Genomic DNA, 20,899 nt, shown 5'->3' with positions numbered 1-20,899 from the left:
GAAGGTGCCATACCTGGTTCTCTCCTGCTGTGCTGAACTACTGCTCCCTTAATCCACGGGAGTTAGACAGTAATATTAGCAAGTACAGAAGAAAACACTCAGGCAAGAAAAACAATGTTGAATATAATTAGCATGTGCGCACACGCACACACTTAAAACAAAAGAATACATTGGCATGAAATTATCTAAGGAAGACCCTAAAATAATCAAGTAAAGGGTCTGATCTAAAGCTGACCATGGTGCAGCAGCGACATGCAATGGGAACAGAGACGACAACTATCAGGAATACAAAAATGGAATTGGAAATTGGTGGAGTGGTACACAGAGGCTGCATCCTAAAACCCAAGAACAAAAATAATGTCAAACATTGCAATAAGTTTCCTTCCCACCTTGAATAAATATTAGATATTTTACCAAAGGCAGGTTCAAAGTTCTTCTGCTGATTGCTCTTGCATGTATAGGACCAATACATTTTAGCAGTGCAGCAGTGTGTGATCAAGGGTCCCTAATTTCCTCTTGCATTTTCAAGGTCAGGAACTGTACATTCCTGTTATGCTGTTTATGGTTAAACTTTCTTACACAGCCAGTGTTGCTCCTCCCAACTGCCTCTACCTCCGTCCTTGCATTTTTTGCTGGCTGCAAGTTGGGTGGGCCAGTCACTTCTTGTGGTTTTCCTCTACTTTCTCAGTTCTCTCAGTTGCTATCGCAGCCAGCTGTTGTGGGACACAACCTCCCTAGTGCAACTGTGCAGTCTGTAGACTCTGGCCGCGTAGCAGTTGTGACTTCTCTTCATGTCAGCTTCTTGGGGTTTCTGAAGTGCTTTTACTGCAGGAGGACTGGACACCATCAGTGAGCTGAAGCAGCTGAAAGACAAAATGGAAGCAGAGAGGGATGTCCGCATGGAAGCAGACAGACTTCGCGGTAAGAAAGAGGAAAATTGACTCAAGCATATCTGTGCTGGAGCCCCCTCCTGAATTCTTAAACCAGGGTGCAGACCGCTCATCAGCCCTAAGGGCAAATTCCATTACAAAGAGCTTTTGGGAGCTGCATTCCACCTGGAGGCATTGGCAAAGTCAGAAGGGATGAGGTCAAAGCGAGAAGTGCCCCCCGCATTTCAGCTTATACTTACTGTCAGTGACTAAGCCCCAGGAGAGCCACTTCAGCCTTTTAAAATGGGGCTGGGGGAGGAACTGCACCAAAGGTGGGAAACCTCAAATGATCAGGGGTCTGGGGAAAAGGCTGGGGCAAGAAGGGGAAAGCACATGGCCTTCTGAGGAAGCCAGGGGGAGCTGGATTTGGCCTGCAAGCCTGAGGTTCTACACCTCAGTCTCAGACATAAACAAATGCAGCAACTCTCCATTTCTTGATGGTGCGTTACATGGCCAACATGAACTGCCAATTATCCTGACATTAAGCTGCAAGAGACTTGTGGTTTCTCAGCCTTGTCCAACCTGATGGCCTCCAGATGTCCTTTGTGCTACTACAACTCACATCTTTCATGGCCATTTACATTGCTGGCTGGGGTTCATGGCCTCTGAAACCCATCCTCCAGAGGGATAGCAGCTTGGTTCAATGCTTTTGTCTGACTAGGCAGGGTTTGCATCCGATCCCTTCAGGATGCTGTTCCCTATGCAGTCCAGGACTGGCCCTCTTCTCTCAAGGCTAGCAAGGACAAGATACGAGGACCGGGTTATACTCACTTGCTCAATGAGCTTGCAAAAAAGCAGTTGGTTTCCTGCTTATTTCTGTGCAGTAGAACCGACAGAGCTGAGTGGCTGGAGAGAGAGGAGCATGAGGCTTTTTGTTTCGTAGCTGAAGCTTAAGACTAGTGGGGATTGTTTCTTGAGAAGCATGATGACACTGCAGTGCTGAGCCCTATTGCAGCAAGACCAAAGCAGATCTGGGAAGGGGCGAGGCAGCTCTGCCCTGTGTTTCCTTTCCTGAAAGATAGTCCCTGGCACATTTGAAGGCATCTCTTTCACGGATGATCCTTCCCCAGTCCGATTTGAAGATAAAGAACCCTAAGAACTGTTGCCCACCAACGGTTAGTTCCACAGCTGCACTTCTCCCACACTGTCACTGGATTTGTTTTTAAATCATTTTTAAAAATCTAAATTTGCATCTGTCTCTTTAAATTAGCATAACCAAATTTTATGTGCACCAGTGCTCTTTTTTCTTTTCTTGCAATGCATGTCCTTTTTCCTCCATTTTGATTGGCAGTTATATTGCTGATACACGATAAAGCTCATCCCCTTCCCAGAAATGCACTTTGCTTATCAATAATAGTATTTATTTCTCTTGCACCCATTGCATTCCAAGTCTGCATTCAAGCAAAACCTTATTTGGCCTGAAGAATAGCAATATTTCACTTCCTTAATGATGCTTGAAAGTATGTTAAGAGGAGGAGAGGGAATGATACAAATTGGAATCTTGGATTGAATGTAGCTAGGCAGAGTCACAGCTGCCACTTTGAAAGAAATTTTAGTGCAGAAGGTTACCAAACCTGTGAGAAGAAAAGTAGAGTAGGCGGTGTTACAAAGACCTGGGCCCTGGAGCTTTTCAGCCATGCCCAAAATCTTTAGCACTGCCCCGGCTGCCTTAACACAAGCCTGCCTCTTCCCTCTGAACTCAGTAACCTTGCAGTTACTAGGAGACTAGGATTCACCCCCTTAGCGGGCTAATAAAAAGTGTAGCATGAAAACACTAGCCTTTCAAACTAGAAGGAAGACTGCTGCCTTCCCTGCGCAGCCTACTCAGTATTTTCATTAAGTCCAGAGTCCCAGATCGCCCAGTGGCAAGAGCACTGTCACCCAGCTTTCTCAGAATATGCCTGATTGCAGAGAGATGCCCAGCAATTCGCTACGAGGCAATTGCCCTTGTGGCCTGAGCTATTGCAGGCAGGAAGGCCCAGACAAGAGGAAGGCCAGGCAGATTTGCTGCTCACATATCAAACAAGGGCCAGAGGTCTTCCTTCCTTCTAGCTGGTCCAGGCCCCTTCGCTTGGGGGAAAACAGAAGTGAGGTTGTTTGCAAAAAGGATTTGGAAGAGCAGCAATGGCAAGTTAGTATATGAGTGTATGGTTTGCCCTGGCTTGTGTTCAGAACTCTTTGGCTTTCCAATAATCTTTTTAGAGTGTACCCGCTTCTTTCTGTGTGATGCACATGGCCAGTTTCTGGCAGGTTCATGGTACTCCCTGACATCAGAGGCTTGTATTGGCTAGGGAAAAATGAAAAAAAAAAAGTGAAGTGGATAGGAGCTTCTTGTTCTGGTGTGTTCAAAAGCCACAATGTCCTATGGACCCTTAAATTCACAAATGTGCTATTTTCTCTATTAGATCTATACCCCCCTTTTCTTTTAAAGAACTCAAAGTGGCTTACACCACCTCTTCCTCTCAATCTTATCCCAAAACAACAACCATGTGAGGTAGGTTGGGCTGAGAGTCTGTGACTGGCCCAAAGTTACTCATTTGGTTCCATAGCTGAGCAGGGACTAAAACCCATTCACCTGAGTCTCAGTCCGACACTCTTAACCACTACACCACACTGGCTACTATAGTTTAATCAGCTTTTATGGACATGAGTCCTCTGGGCAAAAAGAAGAAGAAGAAGTTGCTTTGGCACTTGCTGGAATAAAGCTATAGGGCCAGCTATGCTCTTTGTTACATCTGATCTCTCTGAGCTATCTGGCTTTTGGCAAACACGTGGTCCATCTTTCTGCTTGAGGGTTTTTTTCCTGTTTTGTTATCAAATGTTTGTCTTCCTCTGTCCATACATATTGGGGTGTCCTTAGGTGACAGGGTCATTTAAAAGCCTGAGACAGTTCGGTCATCAGACAAGAGCAAATTGCTTGTTATTTATTAATTACTGTATTCTATGGCCATGGAAAAGAAGAACAGTGCTGGGGGGTCGGGGTGGGGGGGGGTCAGCAGGGGTTTTTCTTGCTCAGGGGCCAACACAGCTTGGCTGGCTTTGAGTACTACTGTGCACCTTGACTAGGGTTTTGTGCAAAGCGTCCATTTCCTACTCAGGCAGGAAAAGGTTCTTGGGCCCAGCCCTAGATATCACTACAGGGATCTGTGGGGTGGGAAAGGTAACTTCAAGAGTACAGGAAATAATGTGGGGCAGAGGACCAATTAGGGCTCCAGAGAGATCTATGGATGGGAAAGCATATTCAACACTACACCAAATATACTGTGTCATCCTAAACATGTTTAATCAAAAGTAATATGTACTGAGTTCAATGAGATTTACTCCAATGTAAGTGTATTTAGCAGTGGAGTTTTTCTCCTTCATAAATGCGCTCAAAGCTGCACCTTGCCTTCTCCACTCTGAAGATGCATCCAATATCTGGAGCTAGAAAAACCTGGGAATTGATATATTTGGTAAAGGACAACCTTTCAAAAAGAAAGGTAGCTATGCTGGTCCATGAGAAATATAAATCTAACACCAGCAGTTAAGCAATACATTTATTAGGAATTTGGGGTGGCATTTTGGTACTTTAAGAGTTGTATGGTTATGTGGTTGCCAGAAATTTAATTTTGCAATATTTAGTGTTGATCTTAGGATTTTTAGAAATTAAAACCAAAAGAAATTATTTATAGAGAAATGTCTTGCAGAATCAAAGAAACTACCAAAAGTGAGACTTCTGAAATACAATTCTTAGTTTCCTTGACTGCTTGGAGGACCAGGAGTAGCAAAGCAACATCATGTAGTCCTGTCCAGTGCTGTTGTGCTTGTTGGTGATAGAGGGGAAAGCAAGCAAGATTTATCTAGATGTAAATCCCACCATGCTTAATAGTAATTACCTACATTTGCAGCCTAAAAGCATAGGTTGGGATAGTCTACAATACATTCCTATACTTCTTCTGGAATGTTCAATTTGCAATTAATTGATAAATGTTTAATGTGCCATACAACTCTTTACTGGTGGCAGACACCTCCACAGGAGTTCAAAATGCACTAGCTGTGTTGATCCCTACCAATAAACACAGTCTTTTGTAAAGCAAATGGGTGTTAGTTACCCATTCAAGATCAACCCACCTGGAACAATTTGCTCACACCTATATACTGATGCTGAAAAAATCAATCCATCCCCGCCCCCATCGCAGCCACCTTATGGATTGCAGCAAAGCTCAGGAGGAATTGGGGGGGGGGGGAGCAAATGAAATCCTCCTTCCAGCTAATGAAGCAGTCCCCACCCTTAGATATGCAAGCCCTTTCTCCACTACAACACCGGCAGTCACCCTACAACAAATGCATCCCAAGAAAATGAGAATGTGGTCTACCAACCAATGCTTGCTTTGGTTTCCAAATACATGTGGCAGAAAAACCAAGCTGGTGTCCTCCAAATGTGTTGGAGGAAAACTTCCCTGATTCCAAGCCAGTTTGGTCATGGGGTTGGGAAGGCATTGACTAATCTGGGGTTGAAGGCCTGGCCCAAAAGGATGAAGCAAGATGCATGTCTGGTGGAGTAGCATGCCTGTATCAACACAGGCTGATGTCAAGGGCTGAACACACTTCAGGCTTAGTAACCTCCACAGTAATCCTGGTGGATTCCAGCAATCCACTCTGACATGTAGGAAGAAACAGGTGATTTTATGGGGTTTGTAAACACAAAAGGCTTACAGGAAGGCACACACAAAAGCACAGTTGTTTGTCATATAAACAGTGGGTCTATGCAGCTTTAACATTCTGTTAGACCTTCGTGTTCCAGGGCTTTTCCCCAGTATCCCCAGTGTTCATTTTGTTTCCAACGGACAAAAAGGATCTCCTTCACTGGTCACTCTGCAGTGGGGCAGCACCAGCTCTCACAGACCTCATCCCAGCTGCTGATCCTCTTTTATTTATTTTCAATCAACTCCTTTACATGTTTTAGCCCATAAGGAAACGGTCTCTTGGAACACACTATCAGTCACTAGAGGGCAGTCCAGACTAAGTTTGCTTGGCTAGGGGTGGCTGTTTTCCCCAGCAAATTAGATTCTCCAGGCTGAGAATTCTTCTCTGGCTTGCCAACAAACATCAGCAAGTGGGCAGCCACAAAGGTCACACCAATGGGTCACATGAACTCCTAGATCTTGTAAAGAAACTGAAGGATGTGGACAGTGCAAATTATAGCCTAGCACTTTACTAACCAGGAAGTTGTGAAGGGTCTTCTTTAGAAAGCATAGCCTATGGGCAAATCCACATAACATGACTGGCTCATCAAGGGTTAAGAAAGTAAGAAGAGTTAGACCAAAAGTCAATTTAGTCCAGGATTCTGTTCACACAATGGTCAACCAGCTACCTATAGGAAACCCACGAACAGGACAGAAGTACAACAGAGTGTCCCTCCACCAAGGTTTCCCAGCAGCTCTTGTACACAGACACACTGCCTCTGAGCCTGGAGAAAGCATATAGCCATCAGGACTAGCAGTCAGCCTTGTCTTCTATGAATTTGCCCACTCCCCTATTGAAACCATTCAGATTGGTGGTTATTGTTTAACCCTAGAATAATGTGGATCGTTCAGGGGTTAAACAACATTTGCACAGCCCTTCTAATAACCAAGGGTTATGCAAGGGCTACTTAACCCCCAAGGGCCCATATCAAGGGTTGTGCATTCCTAATGGCAGCCACAAAGCTGGCACACACTGCATCCCATCACAGCTGTGTCACGCAGTTTCCTAGGGGTGGTCTGACTTGACATTTCTGCACTACTGAATATAGGGGGTTTCTCACAATATGAACTACTTTTCAAGGCATGGAGAAAGTGAAGTAGGCAGAGAAGTGAGGCAGGGAAATAACTAGAAAACCAGGGTCAAAGCTGATGTTCTTCCACAGATGCAGATCTAGACAATATTCCTAATTTTTGTCTGCAAAGCATTGTTTGAACAGCTCTGCAGTAGACTAGGAAGCAATTAAGTTCCTATTCATTCTTGATTTCAGAGCAGAGGCCCACAAACATACCCTTTATTTTTCAAGTGTGATATCCCTAGTGGACATGAATGCACAGGAGGAGGAGCAAAATCTTATCTTTTAGCCTCATTCCCCTCTGCAATGTGTTAATTAGAAGGCTAAAGCAAAGCCTACATGCATAAACCTCATGGATATAGCACCACCAGCCCACTTGGCATCCAAATCTGGAGTTACCCAGATTCTCTGTTCTTCTTCTATTCACCCACCCCTTTTCACTACCTCAAAATGTTTGGTAGTTTTCCAGGTTTCATGCAGCTTCCCCTTCCCCCCATTTTGCAAGGCTGAGATGACTATCCTAAAGCTTAGTTACTGGCAGCAAGAACCCTTAAGCTAAAGTGTGCAGATACTTTTGGTATTTTGGCCTTGCCTTTTTGTCTTTGGCCCAGCAACAACTGGGATGTACCTGAGTTTCTCCAAAACTCAGCCCTTGAGCTGAAAGAAGTTTAACAGCTGTACTATATGAGATCAGGCACCCTGCAAAATACACATCCCCTACTTGCATTGCCTTCCCCAGCCTGGGGCCCTTCCTCTGTTGTGAACCAACACACATCAGACCCAGCCACCCTGGCAAATGGACAGGAACCCTTGGAGTTGTGTCCCAAAACTTCTAGAGGGCACCAGCTTAGGGGATGCTGAGGAGAGGAGAGCCTGCAAGTATACCTTTGTCTGTGTGTAGGTTCTGTTCTCATTTTCTTTTCATATGTGAGAGTTGGGGCTAGTCCTGCTTTTCTTTCCCCCACCACAATATGTTCCTATCTATGGGTAGTGTCACTTGAACATCATAAGAAGAGCCACCCTGGAACAAATCAAGGCCCGGAACCAGCTGGTCCGGAACGTTCACACAATGGCCAAGCAACTGCTTGTGGGAAATAAGTTAGCAGCATCCTCCCAGTCATGGTCTCCAGCAACCGGCATCCATGGCTATTATCACCTATGATACTGGAGGTGGCATATGATGACTAGCAGCCTTTGATAGCCTTATCCTGCCTAAAATTCTCCAGTCCCCTTTCTAAGCCATCCGGATCAATGGTCACCACGACATCCTGCGCAGCAGATTCTGTAATTTGGCTATGTGGTGTAGGATGAAGCTCTTCCTTCCATCTGTCCTCAGTCCCCTTCCAATCAGCATCATGGAATGGCCCCAGGTTCTAGTGATATGGGGGAGTGGGGTGGGGGGAAGCTGCACCTAGTCCTCTAGTCTGGGTAAATTTACTAGTTCACTTCCCAAAGTCTGAGAGAAGACATCAAGAAGTGCTAGGAAACAGTCTGTTATGAAATACAAATGTATCGCTGATTTTGGATGAAAACACTTCGGGTGCAATTGCAAAAATGTTCATGTGAACAGAGCCTCAGTATGTAGGATTCCCCCTCATATGGAGTCAAACTACTGGTCCATCTTGCCCAGTGTTTAATGTTTTAGACACAGAGGAGTCAGTTTAAACTCAAACATGCACTGGGGGAACCTATTTATTAATTAAATACTAATAATCTACAACAGGAACTATCATACTCATATTTCATATAAATGGCCTTGTACAAATATATAATCCTACTATAAACTGCATCACTTGCATGTTGCTATGGCATTTACCTTAAAATAACTTTTAAAATATTTGTTAAAGCCATCGGGGAAAACAGCAACATTGACTATTTGTTTCTAAAATCATCTGGTTATTTCGAAAAGATTATATAGATATTAAAGTTTATTAAAGTGATAAAACATCCTGAGCTAGCTCTGCCATTTTGGTATTATAAGATAATCAATCACACCAGTTTAAAAGAAAACAATGCTGCTGGTAGGCATGGAGTCAAGAATGTTATTCCTTCTTAGACTTTCCTTAGTCCTGATAGTGAGAGAAGGCCCACCCCTACTCCATTCTTCTGTTCTGAGTACACACAGTGAGCTCTAATTGTTTAAGAATACTTACTCCATGGTAAAGCCTCTGAGATAAGCCCAACTACATGAATAAAGCGCTTGCTAAAGCATTAATAAGATTCCAAAACCAAGTGGAACTTGTTTCCAAACAGCACTGAAGCTAGCCAGAACTAAGCCCCACTGAGTTAAGAGAACATAGTTTTCATTATATTTATATATATTCCCATATTTATAACTTGCTCCCAGATAAGTATGCATAGGGTCAATGTGCTTAGGATTTAAATGTAAAGGCATTCTTTTAGTTCATTTCTTCTTCTTGCTCTCACCACCAAGAACATTTCCGCTTTGTGGCATTTGTAAATTTAAAAAACCCTGCAAATTGCTACAGAAGCAACATCACTTAGTCAGACTCTGTGTTGGGTTGCTAACCCTGCCCCTTCCTGGCTCCTGTTTGATATTCAACAAGTGAAGCTTTGGTATTGGCATACCTAGTGTCTGTTGATGTTCTGCTTGCTACACAGCTATCAGTGCCCATGGCGGGGAGGTGAAAAGGGGAAGCTCATGACCCAGCTGTGACTTCTTTGGGTACAAGCTGAAAACTGTGAAGTCTGAGAGGCACAAGAGTTTTCCCCAGTCCAGGGACTCTGCGTGCAAAACAAAGCATGTAGGTGCATTCCTGATTACCCGAGTCAAGCAGGAGAGTAGTCTGGCCTGACCTGGAGCCTCTTAAGTGGCATCAGGGTATTGGAGCAAACCCTGAGCTAGGCAGCATTCTCAGAAATGCTGTTCTATTAGCGTTTGACGTCAATAGGGTGTGGCTGGCACACCGCCTGTGGCCGAGCCAGCTAGGCAGGTTGGTGGGCAGTTTAGAATTTCCACAAAGCTGTAGCAGCTTGAATAAATAGTCCACCCACCTGCAAGCACAGCCCTCCTTCAACCACAAAGGGGGCGAGACAGATCTACCCAGCTCCTCACAATTTTAGACAGTGTCCCTCTTAATTTATAGCTGTACGACGGGGCTCCATGGGATTAATCAGTCCTGCTGAACATGGCAGACAGTGGATGTTTTCACAAGCAACATGTACATCTCCACCCCCCACCCCCCATTCCTTGCCTAGCCATTGAAGTCAAAACCTGCATTGTTTCAAAAGGACTCTCTCCCCCTTTCTAGCTTCTACTGACAGCTTTAACCAGTCCAGCAGTCCAGGCTACAAAGTGCTCTTCTTGTGAAATAACCTGCAGTCTAGCTTGTGGGAACAGAAGGGGGCAGTGGCAGAACAAAGAACTGCACAGGCATCTCCCGGTCTTGGCCTTTCTGCACTGAGGAACAGAAGACTGGTGCTGCTGGATCAGACCAGAGAAGCCAGCACTGTTTCCAGCAGTAGCCAACTGATGCCTCTGAGAAGCCACTGCATTTAGATGCATAATTGGCTGTAGTCCACCAAAGCTCATGTCACAATAAAGTGGTTAGTTTTAAAGGTTCTTAAGACTGGCTTGTATTTGCTGTGATGTCTAAACAAACAACCTCTCTGCAATCTCCCTCTAAAGATCCATTTAGGTCCCACAGAAGTCCTGTTTTCTTCCACATGGGGTATCCTTTTATCCCTTCTTTGGCAAGCAGCCATAATACTGGAATGTGCACATTATCTGGGAGTGAGTCCTCTTGGATTTATTGACACCTACCATTCAGTAAACATGCAGAAGATCAGGGTGCACACAACTAAGTGTAACCAAACTAAGTCCCAGGGATTTTACAAGGACTAACAATGCAATCTTACACACAACTAATCAAAAATAAGTCCAATAATAGGGATTATTTCCAGGTAAGCAAGTGCAGGATGGCAGCCTTAGTTGTGACCAAGGCTCCTAAGTTTGTGCTGGGTTCCCCTTTATTATGAATTCCGTGGCACCTTAAAAGACCGATTTGTTGTGGCATCAGTTTTGGGGGGCTAAAACCCACCTCAAGTGATGGATAATTTTATTGCTTTTGTGTTTCCTGAAATTCATCAGACATGGCAGCAAAATGTTGACCTTGGCAACAGAATGGGGTGGTGGATTAAGTAGGCCATGTAAAAATGGCATATTCCTAAAGAACAAGGATGGCAGCTTTCCGTTCACACAGAACACAGTGTGTCACCTTCACCTCTTGCCTTATGTTCTCCCATGGGAAGGCAGGTGGTAGCTGCTCCCAACAAACCCAGTTTATATAGTGCTATTCTTGGAAGGGGTGAGGGGTGGGGAAGCAGGCGGGTTTATCTGCTTTGATGGACAAACAAGCGCGAATGATATGAAAGGGAGAAAAACACCGTCGTGGGTGAAACTGGCACAGATCCTGCCAGCTCTCCTTTGGTAATGATTAAACTGTCAGTGCAGATTTCCCGGCAAGGTAGACTGGCAAGGACCCAGGTGGCACATATTATGCAAATTCTCCAGGCGGGAGCTGAGTACCTGTGCTCGGAATTCCCCTAGAGGTGGAGATCTTGTTACGGGAGACGCTTAAAAGGGACAGCCGTGGGGAGGGGCTGAGCCATACGCGAGGAGTACAGTCACGAATAGCAGGGCACAGGTGAGCGGGAGCTGAGCCCTCTCTGGGACGCTGCATATTAGCCAGCCACTCGCGTGTGGATTACCTGCTGTTGGAGCGCCGGCCTGGTAGGTTAAAAAGGCGATGGGGGAGGAGGAGAGAGTGGCTGAGGAGGATGGATGTGGTCGGTCTGTACCTGGTCGGTGTTCGGTTCTTGCTCAGGATGTGGTTATGGCTGCCGCAGTGCATTCTGTGAACTGGGTATTTGCAGGCAGCCCACAAGTAATTACTCACCCCCTTCTCCCTCCCACCAACCTACACTTCGGATGCAGACAGTAGGATGACCATCGCTTTCCTGAGCGATTTCTGAGCTTGCAAGTGCATCCGGGTGGCTATTGTTGCAAGCAGCGGGCCGCCCTAGGCACAATGCCGGGTCCGATCTAGCCAGGCGATTCTTCTGCCCCTATAGGCTTGGGGAAGCTTCAGCCCCTTCTTGCCTCGGGTTCCAGTCGGTAAGGTAGTCTGCAACTTTCTGGCAGCGGAAGGCTGGGCCCGAGCTGGCCCCGCGCCGCCAGGTTTCCCGGTAGTTCAGCATCCCTGCACTTCCAACTTTGCGGTGTGGATTCCAGATCTGATGGGCCTCTCGACCTGCCCGTAGGACTTAAAATCTGTACAGCAGGATAAAGCGCAGGAGAGCGATTCGGGGTTAGCAATGACGAATCTTAAGGGCTGAGTGACTAAGGTGAGGCTACATGCGGCAGAGACGCCCATTTCCAGGGCATTTGTCTTCGTGGACCCACAACAGCATCTCAGAAACTGGGGGAATGGCTTTAGGAGTGTGACTTGATCATTGCAGTTTGCGCCTAGAAAGTTGTAGGTGAAAAAGCGCAGGGTGGGTGCGTGGGGGGAACGCACCAGGTTTCTTAGAGGTCACAGGGCCTCATACTTAGTGTGAACGGCTGATAAGCTGGGGACTCTTGAAGAAGTAAAAAGTCTAATATCTATTTTCTTTGCCCCCCTTTTTTGCGGCGAATGCTTTGCTGTAGGGCATACAATGTCCATGTTAAAACATTCCCTTTTTTTTTTTTTCAGGCAAAAGGTTGACAATGGCCTGTGGGGATGCGGGGGGGGGGAGGATGGGGAATGGCCTTTTTGATTAAACAGGAATATAGCCTGATTTGTTGCTGGGCTTCCTTGGCCCTCAATGGGTTAGGGTTAGTTTGAAAGAACATCTTCAAATGCTGGTGATTCATGGGCCAGTCCCAACCACATGGGACTGGAAGGATCACTGGGAATATGTAAATGCAACTGGGAACTATCAAATAGGCTTGCCAAATTGATCTATGCAAAAACCTTGAGGAAGAAGGCAAAAAGTTGCGTTTGTCCCCACATGAGCTCTTGGGGTCAGTATGATGCTAGCTGCTTTGTGCTGGCTGGATCCAACCTTGAGTCTTAAGCATTTCAATCTTCCAGCAGAAAATCCCATGGCAGGATCCTGTGAAATCAGCAACCTCCTCTCAAACTACATCAGTGCAATGTACCAGCAAGAGGAAGCACCACCTGACCCAGACTTGCTAACCCACCTTGGCGATGACGACAATGTTTCTCTCACTGTGTCTAATACAGCCTCGGCAGCTGAGACGACGGGTGAGTGTCCAGTTCAGTGCTGCAAGGAAGGTGGGGCAACAGTGTGAGAGGGCAAGGGACTGAAGGGTGCCATTGGGAGGCTTTCGTGGTCAACCTGCCTTTTCATTCCCAACAGGTTTTCCAAACGAAGAAAAGTGATGGGAGAACATGGGAGGGCTATGAGTGGAAGATGACACCTTGTGGGGGACACGCACATGCACACACTTACACACACACAGTAAAATTCCATGCATGAGGCAGGGTGATAATGCTGTACAAGCTTTATCTGGGACACCCAAAGAAACCACAATCAGGGAACATTTGAAACACCGTCGTGCTAGTCCTGGATGGCCTTTCTTTGCACTGCAGGAGGACTATCAGGAAGCGCACAGGGGAGAGGCGAACACCCAACCTTTCCCCTTTTCCCCTGTGGGCAGTCTTGAGAAACCAGCACTGAGCTATTGCATATGAAATGCTTCCAACACTCGAATGTGAATAACAACAACACTATTTCTCCATTTGTAAAGCATGGGGCATCTTATTTAACATTTTGACCCTACAGAGAGTTAGTGTGGTGTGGTAGTTAGTGTTGAACTGGGGACCTGGGAAATCTTAGTTCAGCCGTGAAGCTCACTGGCTGACGTCAGGCAAGTCACTCACTCTCAGCCTAGCCTACCTCACAGGGTTGTTGTTATAAGGACAACATGGAGTGGAGGAAGACTAAGCTCATCTAGGTTCTTCACAAAAGGAAGAAAGGCAGTATTTAGATTTAATGTATTTGTTTGATAATGAATATGAGCAGCTGAGAACTATTTAAAAAATACCAAAGTGTTTAGCATTTTTAGATTTCATATGTTATGGTGAAGTCAGAGATTACTTGCAAGTTCCTCAAGTCTAGTCTGCTTTTTCATAACAAGGAAAGGCCCTGGAGCATCAAGGGATTCCACAGATACGGCTGTGGTTGGCTCCATACAGTAATCTAATAGAGTAGTGACTGGTTGAACTGGGAGCCCCGAAGTTGCTGTCCTAAATGACCTCACCCCAGTGAGGAGGGGCATGTTCCGAGATAAGGGAACAGGTGACAGGTGTACGTGTTAACCTGACCACAGTGACTAAGCAAGATAAATCCAGTGCGTAATTGAACCAGCCACACCCTGCGCTGCTCTCAGCCAGCAAATTGTTCCAGCGGCTGGGCTGGCACTGGCAAAGCAATCTCCCATGCAGCACCTGCGGGACTCAGCCTTCTCCTTTTCCCTCCTTCCCCCACCTCCACCCTCTGCAGGCAAGCCAACATGGTATGGTGAAATGCCCCACTGCTGGAGCAGGTCTCAGGTGCTGGAGTGGATCAGCTACCATGTGGAGAAGAACAAGTATGATGCCAGTGCCATAGACTTCTCCTGTTGCAACATGGATGGCTACACACTCTGCCAGTATACACGGGACCAGCTGGGACTCATCTTTGGGCCCCTTGGAGATGAGCTCTATGATCGCCTGCATGAAATCGGTACGTATCTAACACGTGCCGCCCCCCCTTCTCTCCGTGCAGAAACTCCCAAGAATCAGAGATCCAGCAGGTTAGGCTCTTCCAGTCTAGAACCTCTGTTAGCTCACAGAAAGGATGTCTGATAGCATTGAAAGAGAAGGTAGCGGAAATTCATGATGGATAGCACTAGAATTGCTACTTTTTATTGCTGGCTCTGCTCTTGTGCCTTTCCCATCAGACATATGCACACACATCTACAGAGCAAAGCTTCCCTGTTGCTTTTATCTTCATGCCAGGAAAAAGGGGATCTACTTGTTCAAGTTCAACTGCTGTTAAAGATAAAAGGGCAATTCTAGAAAGTGTCGTAGTGTCTGCTTTTCCCTATTTATCAGGGGCAGTCCCACATTTCTTGTTTCCTCATTCGTCTCAACTTTCATACAGCACAGAACCCTGATAGTGCAACTTTAAGCTTGTCCCTGAATGGAGAAAGGAGGTGCACGCTTTGCATTGAAAGTGCTTGGTCTTATTACTCAAAAATAATATATTTTCCCCCTGCACGCTTGTAGCCTCAGTCTCAGATGAACTTGGCTGGATCATGTCCGTTCTGTGGAATGAAGAAGCATCCCAAGAGTCCCTTCTTGACACCAGTCACTTAGGTGAGAAGGAAAGCTTGTTTTCATTGCTCTGCCTTGTGCTTGTACCCCACGGCATGGGTGTGGATGTGTTTAACCCTGAATCTTTTGTTCTTAGAATTGGGGAACTCATGCAGTCAGGACTATTTGGAAGAGATGAAGAACCCTTTCTCACAGCCTGACCTTGGCTACATTTCAGGGGCCATGTCACCAGACAGCTCTGCATCCCTAGCAGGTATGGACCCCTTGTCACTGTTGGTATCCTCTGTCCCCTGCCAGGCTCTGAATTAGGGATCCCAAGAGACATGATCGTCTTGACAGATCTACCTTTCCACCTGCTTTGCTCCTACAACAGCTAAAAGTAATTGGCACCCTGGGAGCCCTTTCCTTTCACCTGGGGTCTCCAACATAGTGCCTCTGCCTTTTATTTTATTTTTTAAGGTGATGATGGTGCATAAAGCAAAGAACTGCCCACCAGCAGTACCTTTACTGCTGTTCAAAAGAGCAGTTTTGGTTTTTGGAGCTCAGATCCCACCTCTGCTTTGCACGTTGTTTTTCTGTTAGACTCACCCATTAGTCTTCTGGGAAAGAAGTGTTTGTGACTGGCCATATTATGACTGGGCAAACTCCTCCCCATGGCAACCATTTTGTGGGAGCATCCGTGGCAGCCTTCTGGAATCCCAAAGCCCTAGAAGTGAAATCCCGACATGAAGTGTTCCAGTGCGGTGCCCATCTTTTTGCCACCCAAGCACAAAGTAAGCCCTGATTTCCCTTTTTTCCTCAGGGACAATGTCTCAGAGCCCTCAGTCTCAGGACTCCGGTGGAAGTGACCTAGATCTTGATCCCATGGAGATGAAGCACTGCTCCTTTTCAGATGGTGAGACATGGAGGGGGATTATTTTGGTGGTGGGGGGAGCTGGAGGAGGGCTGGAGACCTGTGGGAAGGAAGGGGGGTTGTGGAGTGAGGGGATTATGAGGAGACAAGCCACCCATGCGGAAAGAGTAGCTGAGCCTTAGTCTTTGCCAGGGTGCCATTCACTGTTGCAGCACTCAGTGGCTGCTTTCTGCTGGGGGTGGGAATTATGCCTAAGGGCTCTCTAAGATGCAAGTCCTTAATTACAACCACTATAATAGCAAATATGTTACCCACAGACGTGGAGTGATTTCTGATACTGGAGAACTGTCATAATGCAACGCTGGATGGGGTAAAATGGTGAGGGAGACCAACACTGTTGGGAGATAGGAAAGTGATTTAAAGCGAGGGAAAATGGCTATGGAAATGGAGGAAATGGATGCTGGGGTGGCTCTGGATGTTGAGTGTTCCAGAGAAGCAGGTCCCACCTGGTCCCCTTCAAACGGTTGGACTACACCTGCTATCATGGCAACTGCCCATGCTGGCCCAGGGTGATAGGATTTGTAGTCCCAATGCATCCAGAGGGTGCTCTATTGGGGAAGGCTTCTCAAGAAGCAAATTCCCTTTACATTTGTCTTGTGTACTGGTTGTTTTAAATGGGTGTCCTCGACTTACTCAAGCAACATGCAAGCTAAACCATTAGCTAGTATGTTACTGATGAGAAGACACTGTTCTGTTCCACTGGGAGAATCTCTGGATAGGGATCAAGCACCCAGTCCCATAGGAGTATTTCCAGTTTCAAATGCTGCTTTTCAGCTACTATTCTCCCTTCTAAAGGAAGTGTGTTTGAACTTGTGATTTTTTGAGATGCCAACTGAATTGGTATGCTGTATTAACTATAAGAGCTTGAAGTATGTTTGGCAGACAGGATTAACTGTGTCCTACCTTTTTCCATCTTTCCACAGGTGACTATGCAGAATATAAAAAAGAAGATCTCAAGAAGAGGAAAAGGGGGCGACCCAGAAAGGTCAGCAAGGACAACAGAGACTGCCTGGAGACCAAAAAGAGTAAACACTGTACGTGTACGTGAATCTCAATCTTGGAAATCCAAATTTGGTTCCGGTTTTCTCTGCAGTACCAATCAGATTGTGTGCTTTATATAAACCATTGTCCCATGCAACACTTGGCTTGTCCGAGCTGGCCCTTCATCCTGTAACCACAAAGCAGCTCACAGCAAGGGGTCACCCGTCTGATCCATTAGGACAGCACCAGTGGCACAGTGACGCCTTTGCTGAATGAACGAAGGCCCTTTATGACAGAGTGGGAGAACCAGTGCAGCAATGATAAATGCCATGCCCGCTGGCTTGCCCCCTCCATAGCAGTCCCCTGGATTCAGGGCTGAGTAACACCAGCCACACACTCTGAACAGACTTCTGCATCCGTGGTGGGGTGGAGCCTGCTCTCCTGCCCAGCCAAGCAGCTTGAGCCATGACACCTCCATCCTGCAGTATGCGGTGCTCTGCCATGACCCAGCTTGGCATTGCATTGGCATCGCAGGCAAGGAAATGCTCGTGCCTGTGGTGGCATCTAGACAGTTGCATAATGTTGCCTTCCTGTCCTTTACTCATAACTAGCCCCAAGAGGGATCCATCTGTGGGAATTCATCCGGGACATCCTAATTCACCCAGAGATGAATGAGGGGCTGCTGAAATGGGAGGACCGTCGAGAGGGCATCTTCAAGTTCCTGCGCTCAGAGGCAGTGGCCCAGCTCTGGGGACAAAAGAAAAAGAACAGCAGCATGACCTACGAGAAGCTAAGCCGTGCCATGAGGTATATAATCACCTGTTTACACCAACTTTAAACTTTTTAACTTCTATTTAAAGCCCTACCAGGGTAGTTGCATACCAAAGAAAACACTATTCAAATATTAGTAAAACAGATTGAATCTGTCATAAAAAGAATTCAAAGGTGGCAAAAACTTAAGTCATATAAAAATAATAAGCAGGACTTAACATCGGCAAGGGAAGGAGAGTATTAGAGTTTCTGTCTGACACCAGAAGTCTGTAGGATAGATGCCATGGTAGCATTACAATTCTAGAAGAAGCACAAGGAAGGAGACCTTACAGAAAAATTAAGGTAGGGAGACCAGAGCTCCTCAAATTCTGTGTTGTCAATTGATTCTGTACACCCTCGTCTCTGGATTCAGTGTGCCATGATGCCCTCTCACTGTTTTTAGCCAGACAAAACCTGTGCCTCAGGGCCAAAGTCAAGGTTAGGCCTGGTTGGGCACCTGCCAAAGGCTCAGCATGTCCCTTGGACAAGAGCTTCCCTGGAATTGCAGCCTGCTTGTTTACCTACATCTCACTTGGGCTTAGACAGCAGAGGTGGTGAGGAAGAGGGACGGTGCAGGCCACTGCTTACCTTGCCAGTGGTTCTTTGCCTGGTAAGCAAGTGAGTGTAACAGTGACGAGAGGAGCAAGAGCTGCTGGTAACAGCGGCAGTGAGAAGGCCGACTCAATGAAGGTGGAGGCCTTGCCAGGAGCTGACATCACTCTGTTGAGTGAGTTGGGGAAACTGCCGCTTGTTTAAAAAAAAAAATGAAAAGTGGTGTGGTGTGTATACATACAGTTATCACAGTTTACACAGCCTAGTCAATATGGCCAATAGTCAGGGATTTGAATGAAATTAGGAAGCTGGGGGAGGGAATGGAGAGTGCAGGGGATACAGATGTGCAAAAAAGCTGCTGCAGCAGGGCATGCAAACCTAAAGCAAACACAGTGCGAGCACGTGATAGATTTGCAGGGTGCCCTTGTACACTGGTTGCTGGGAAACTTGGGCATGAACTTGTTGCACACATCCTGCCTGTGGGGTCCTGCAGGCTGCTGGTTTGCCATTGTGTGAACAGGATACTGGACTAGATGGACCACTGCCTTTTCTTCCGTTATTAGAGACAGGAAACTGGCACTATGTAGATATTCCGAGAGGCAGATCCAGGCATTGTGCTTGGGTAAGTGGGAGCAGCATCACAGATAATGACTACTACAGAGTTTAATTTGGATCATGGAATCCTGGGTCTCTACTCTGTCACGAAGCATGATGGTTAGACATGGAAAAGTGACTGCTGCTTAGCCTAAACTACCTTGCGGGGTTGTGTTGAGAATAGAAGGAGAATCTCATGTTCATCTGTTCTGCCTGCAAGAATACAAAACTGACAGAAATAATAAGGCACCACACGTCTGAAAGTTTTTTTTCTCACTCCATCATTAACTGTGGACTATTGTTCCTCTCTTCTTGAAGCAAAGCCCACCCAAAGATCCTAGTCTTTGTGTTTCTTGGCATTGCTTTTTCATAAAGCCCTAATTCTCTCATCCCTCCCTGCAGGTATTACTACAAGCGGGAGATCCTTGAACGAGTGGATGGCCGGCGACTTGTGTACAAGTTTGGGAAGAACTCAAGTGGGTGGAAGGAGGAAGAAGTGCAAGACAGGAGCTAAGGAGCGCTGCAAGAGCCAAAGACTGACTTGGCCCTGGCCTAGACCCAGGCCGACTCCTGCTCAGAGGACCAGCTCTATGCACAATGCACTGATACAGGCTCCAGGCCTTTGCACTGCTGTCTCAAGCAGTGAATGGTAGACTAGCTCCTCCATGGGGCAAAGTGTGTAGTCTGGCTCCCAGCCTGGGAGCTCAGGTAATTACAGCTGATATTTTGGCTCAAGTAGGTTATTGTGAACCATTATTATTTGTTGCGATTGGACTCTGGCTGCTGCCGACTCTGAATAGGATTACAATGCCCTTGGCTGTCCGAGGCCCTGTGTGGAGTTCACTGAGGCAGAAGGAACAGGCAGTTCTTGGCCATGGCTTTGTCCCGGAGGGCCTTTCACAGGACTTCAAATGCTCTGCTGATCCACCATGAATGCTGTGGTCAACTGTGCACCCAGAGAGCTGGGATTTGCCACCCTGTGCCTCAGACTACGGGAATGCTGATCAGTCCTGATATCTACTTGGGAGTGGTAGCCGGACATGTTGCTTCTCACTCAGCTGCAGACTGGTTCCCAGAGAGTGCTCCGGTGTTAAGACCGTAAGGCTGAGATCATTGTGAATTTCAGGCTCTTGTGGAGGGCATGGATGCAGAGACCTCTTCTTCACCTCTCCCTAGTCACTTTACCTTTGTAGCAGGCTGTGGAAACTCTGGAAGCGGAGGCACACATCCGGGGGTTCCCAATAACAGGCTCCCAAGGAGAGTCCAAGCATTCCAGGTTGCTGTGTACATTCCTGCCAACAAACCAGTTCTAGAAATGTTCATCTCAACCAGAGGCAGGCCTTTTGTAAAGCAAATGGGGCTTAATTGCCCAGTCAAGGCCATCCCCCTAATTGCTTTGCATTGCAACAGGGATCCATATGTTATTGCTGGAGAAATCCACCCCACTCCCAGCTACTGTAAAGACTGCAGCTAAGCTCAGAGGGAACAACGAAGTCTGCGGCTTAGAGAGAGCCCTCTTCTAGCAGCCTTTCCCATGAGTAGCCTCTTCTGTCTCTTAATTTATAGGATGTGTTTATATAATGTACATAAATATGTATTTTTTCATAACTAAAGTTTGAGTGATTGTGTAAAGAAGCACTGGGCATTTTTCAAAACTGATTGTTGTTTCTAATATTCAGCTGGGCTGAACAAAAAAGTAAATCTTTTATTTTGAAATCACAGTGTTTGTAGTATGTTGTACTTGCTTGTTGGTGACTCCAGGAGAGCCCTGCACCATGTACAGGCTTCCTGCCGTTTTAACAATAATTAACCAATAAAGCACTGTTTTGTTGGTTTTTAATCTGTGTGCTGAACATCAATCAATTGCTTACTAGGGGATAAAAGCAGAGAACAGATTTTTATTGGGTTGAGATGGAAGAGGCAGGGGAATGAGATGGGAAAAAAGTATAACTCTCGGGTTGACTTCCTAGCAAGT

General features: G+C 46.4%; 1 protein-coding gene across 3 annotated transcripts; it reads left to right on the top strand.

Annotated features, from left to right (window-relative positions):
* The first annotated feature begins 680 nt into the window (after window positions 1-680).
* ELF3 (E74 like ETS transcription factor 3) lies at window positions 681-19,515 on the top strand. Of its 3 annotated transcripts, none has more exons than XM_044447617.1 (9): window positions 681-921; window positions 12,828-12,998; window positions 14,260-14,481; window positions 15,027-15,116; window positions 15,211-15,327; window positions 15,877-15,969; window positions 16,911-17,021; window positions 17,580-17,775; window positions 19,327-19,515. In XM_044447617.1, the coding sequence occupies exons 1-9, from the start codon at window positions 876-878 to the stop codon at window positions 19,436-19,438; spliced, it is 1,158 nt and encodes a 385-aa protein (XP_044303552.1). In that variant the 5' UTR covers window positions 681-875; the 3' UTR covers window positions 19,439-19,515. The 3 variants fall into 3 exon arrangements, with proteins under 3 accessions (XP_044303552.1, XP_044303551.1, XP_044303553.1); XM_044447616.1 differs by having other exon boundaries at window positions 16,911-17,027; XM_044447618.1 differs by lacking the exon at window positions 681-921 and adding an exon at window positions 11,343-11,479 and having other exon boundaries at window positions 16,911-17,027.
* The last annotated feature ends 1,384 nt before the right edge of the window (window positions 19,516-20,899 follow it).

Source organism: Varanus komodoensis, unplaced genomic scaffold (assembly GCF_004798865.1).
Source record: "Varanus komodoensis strain SLA01 unplaced genomic scaffold, ASM479886v1 scaffold52, whole genome shotgun sequence".
Lineage (NCBI taxonomy): Eukaryota > Metazoa > Chordata > Lepidosauria > Squamata > Varanidae > Varanus > Varanus komodoensis.
This window is presented reverse-complemented; position numbering and strand designations above follow the sequence as displayed.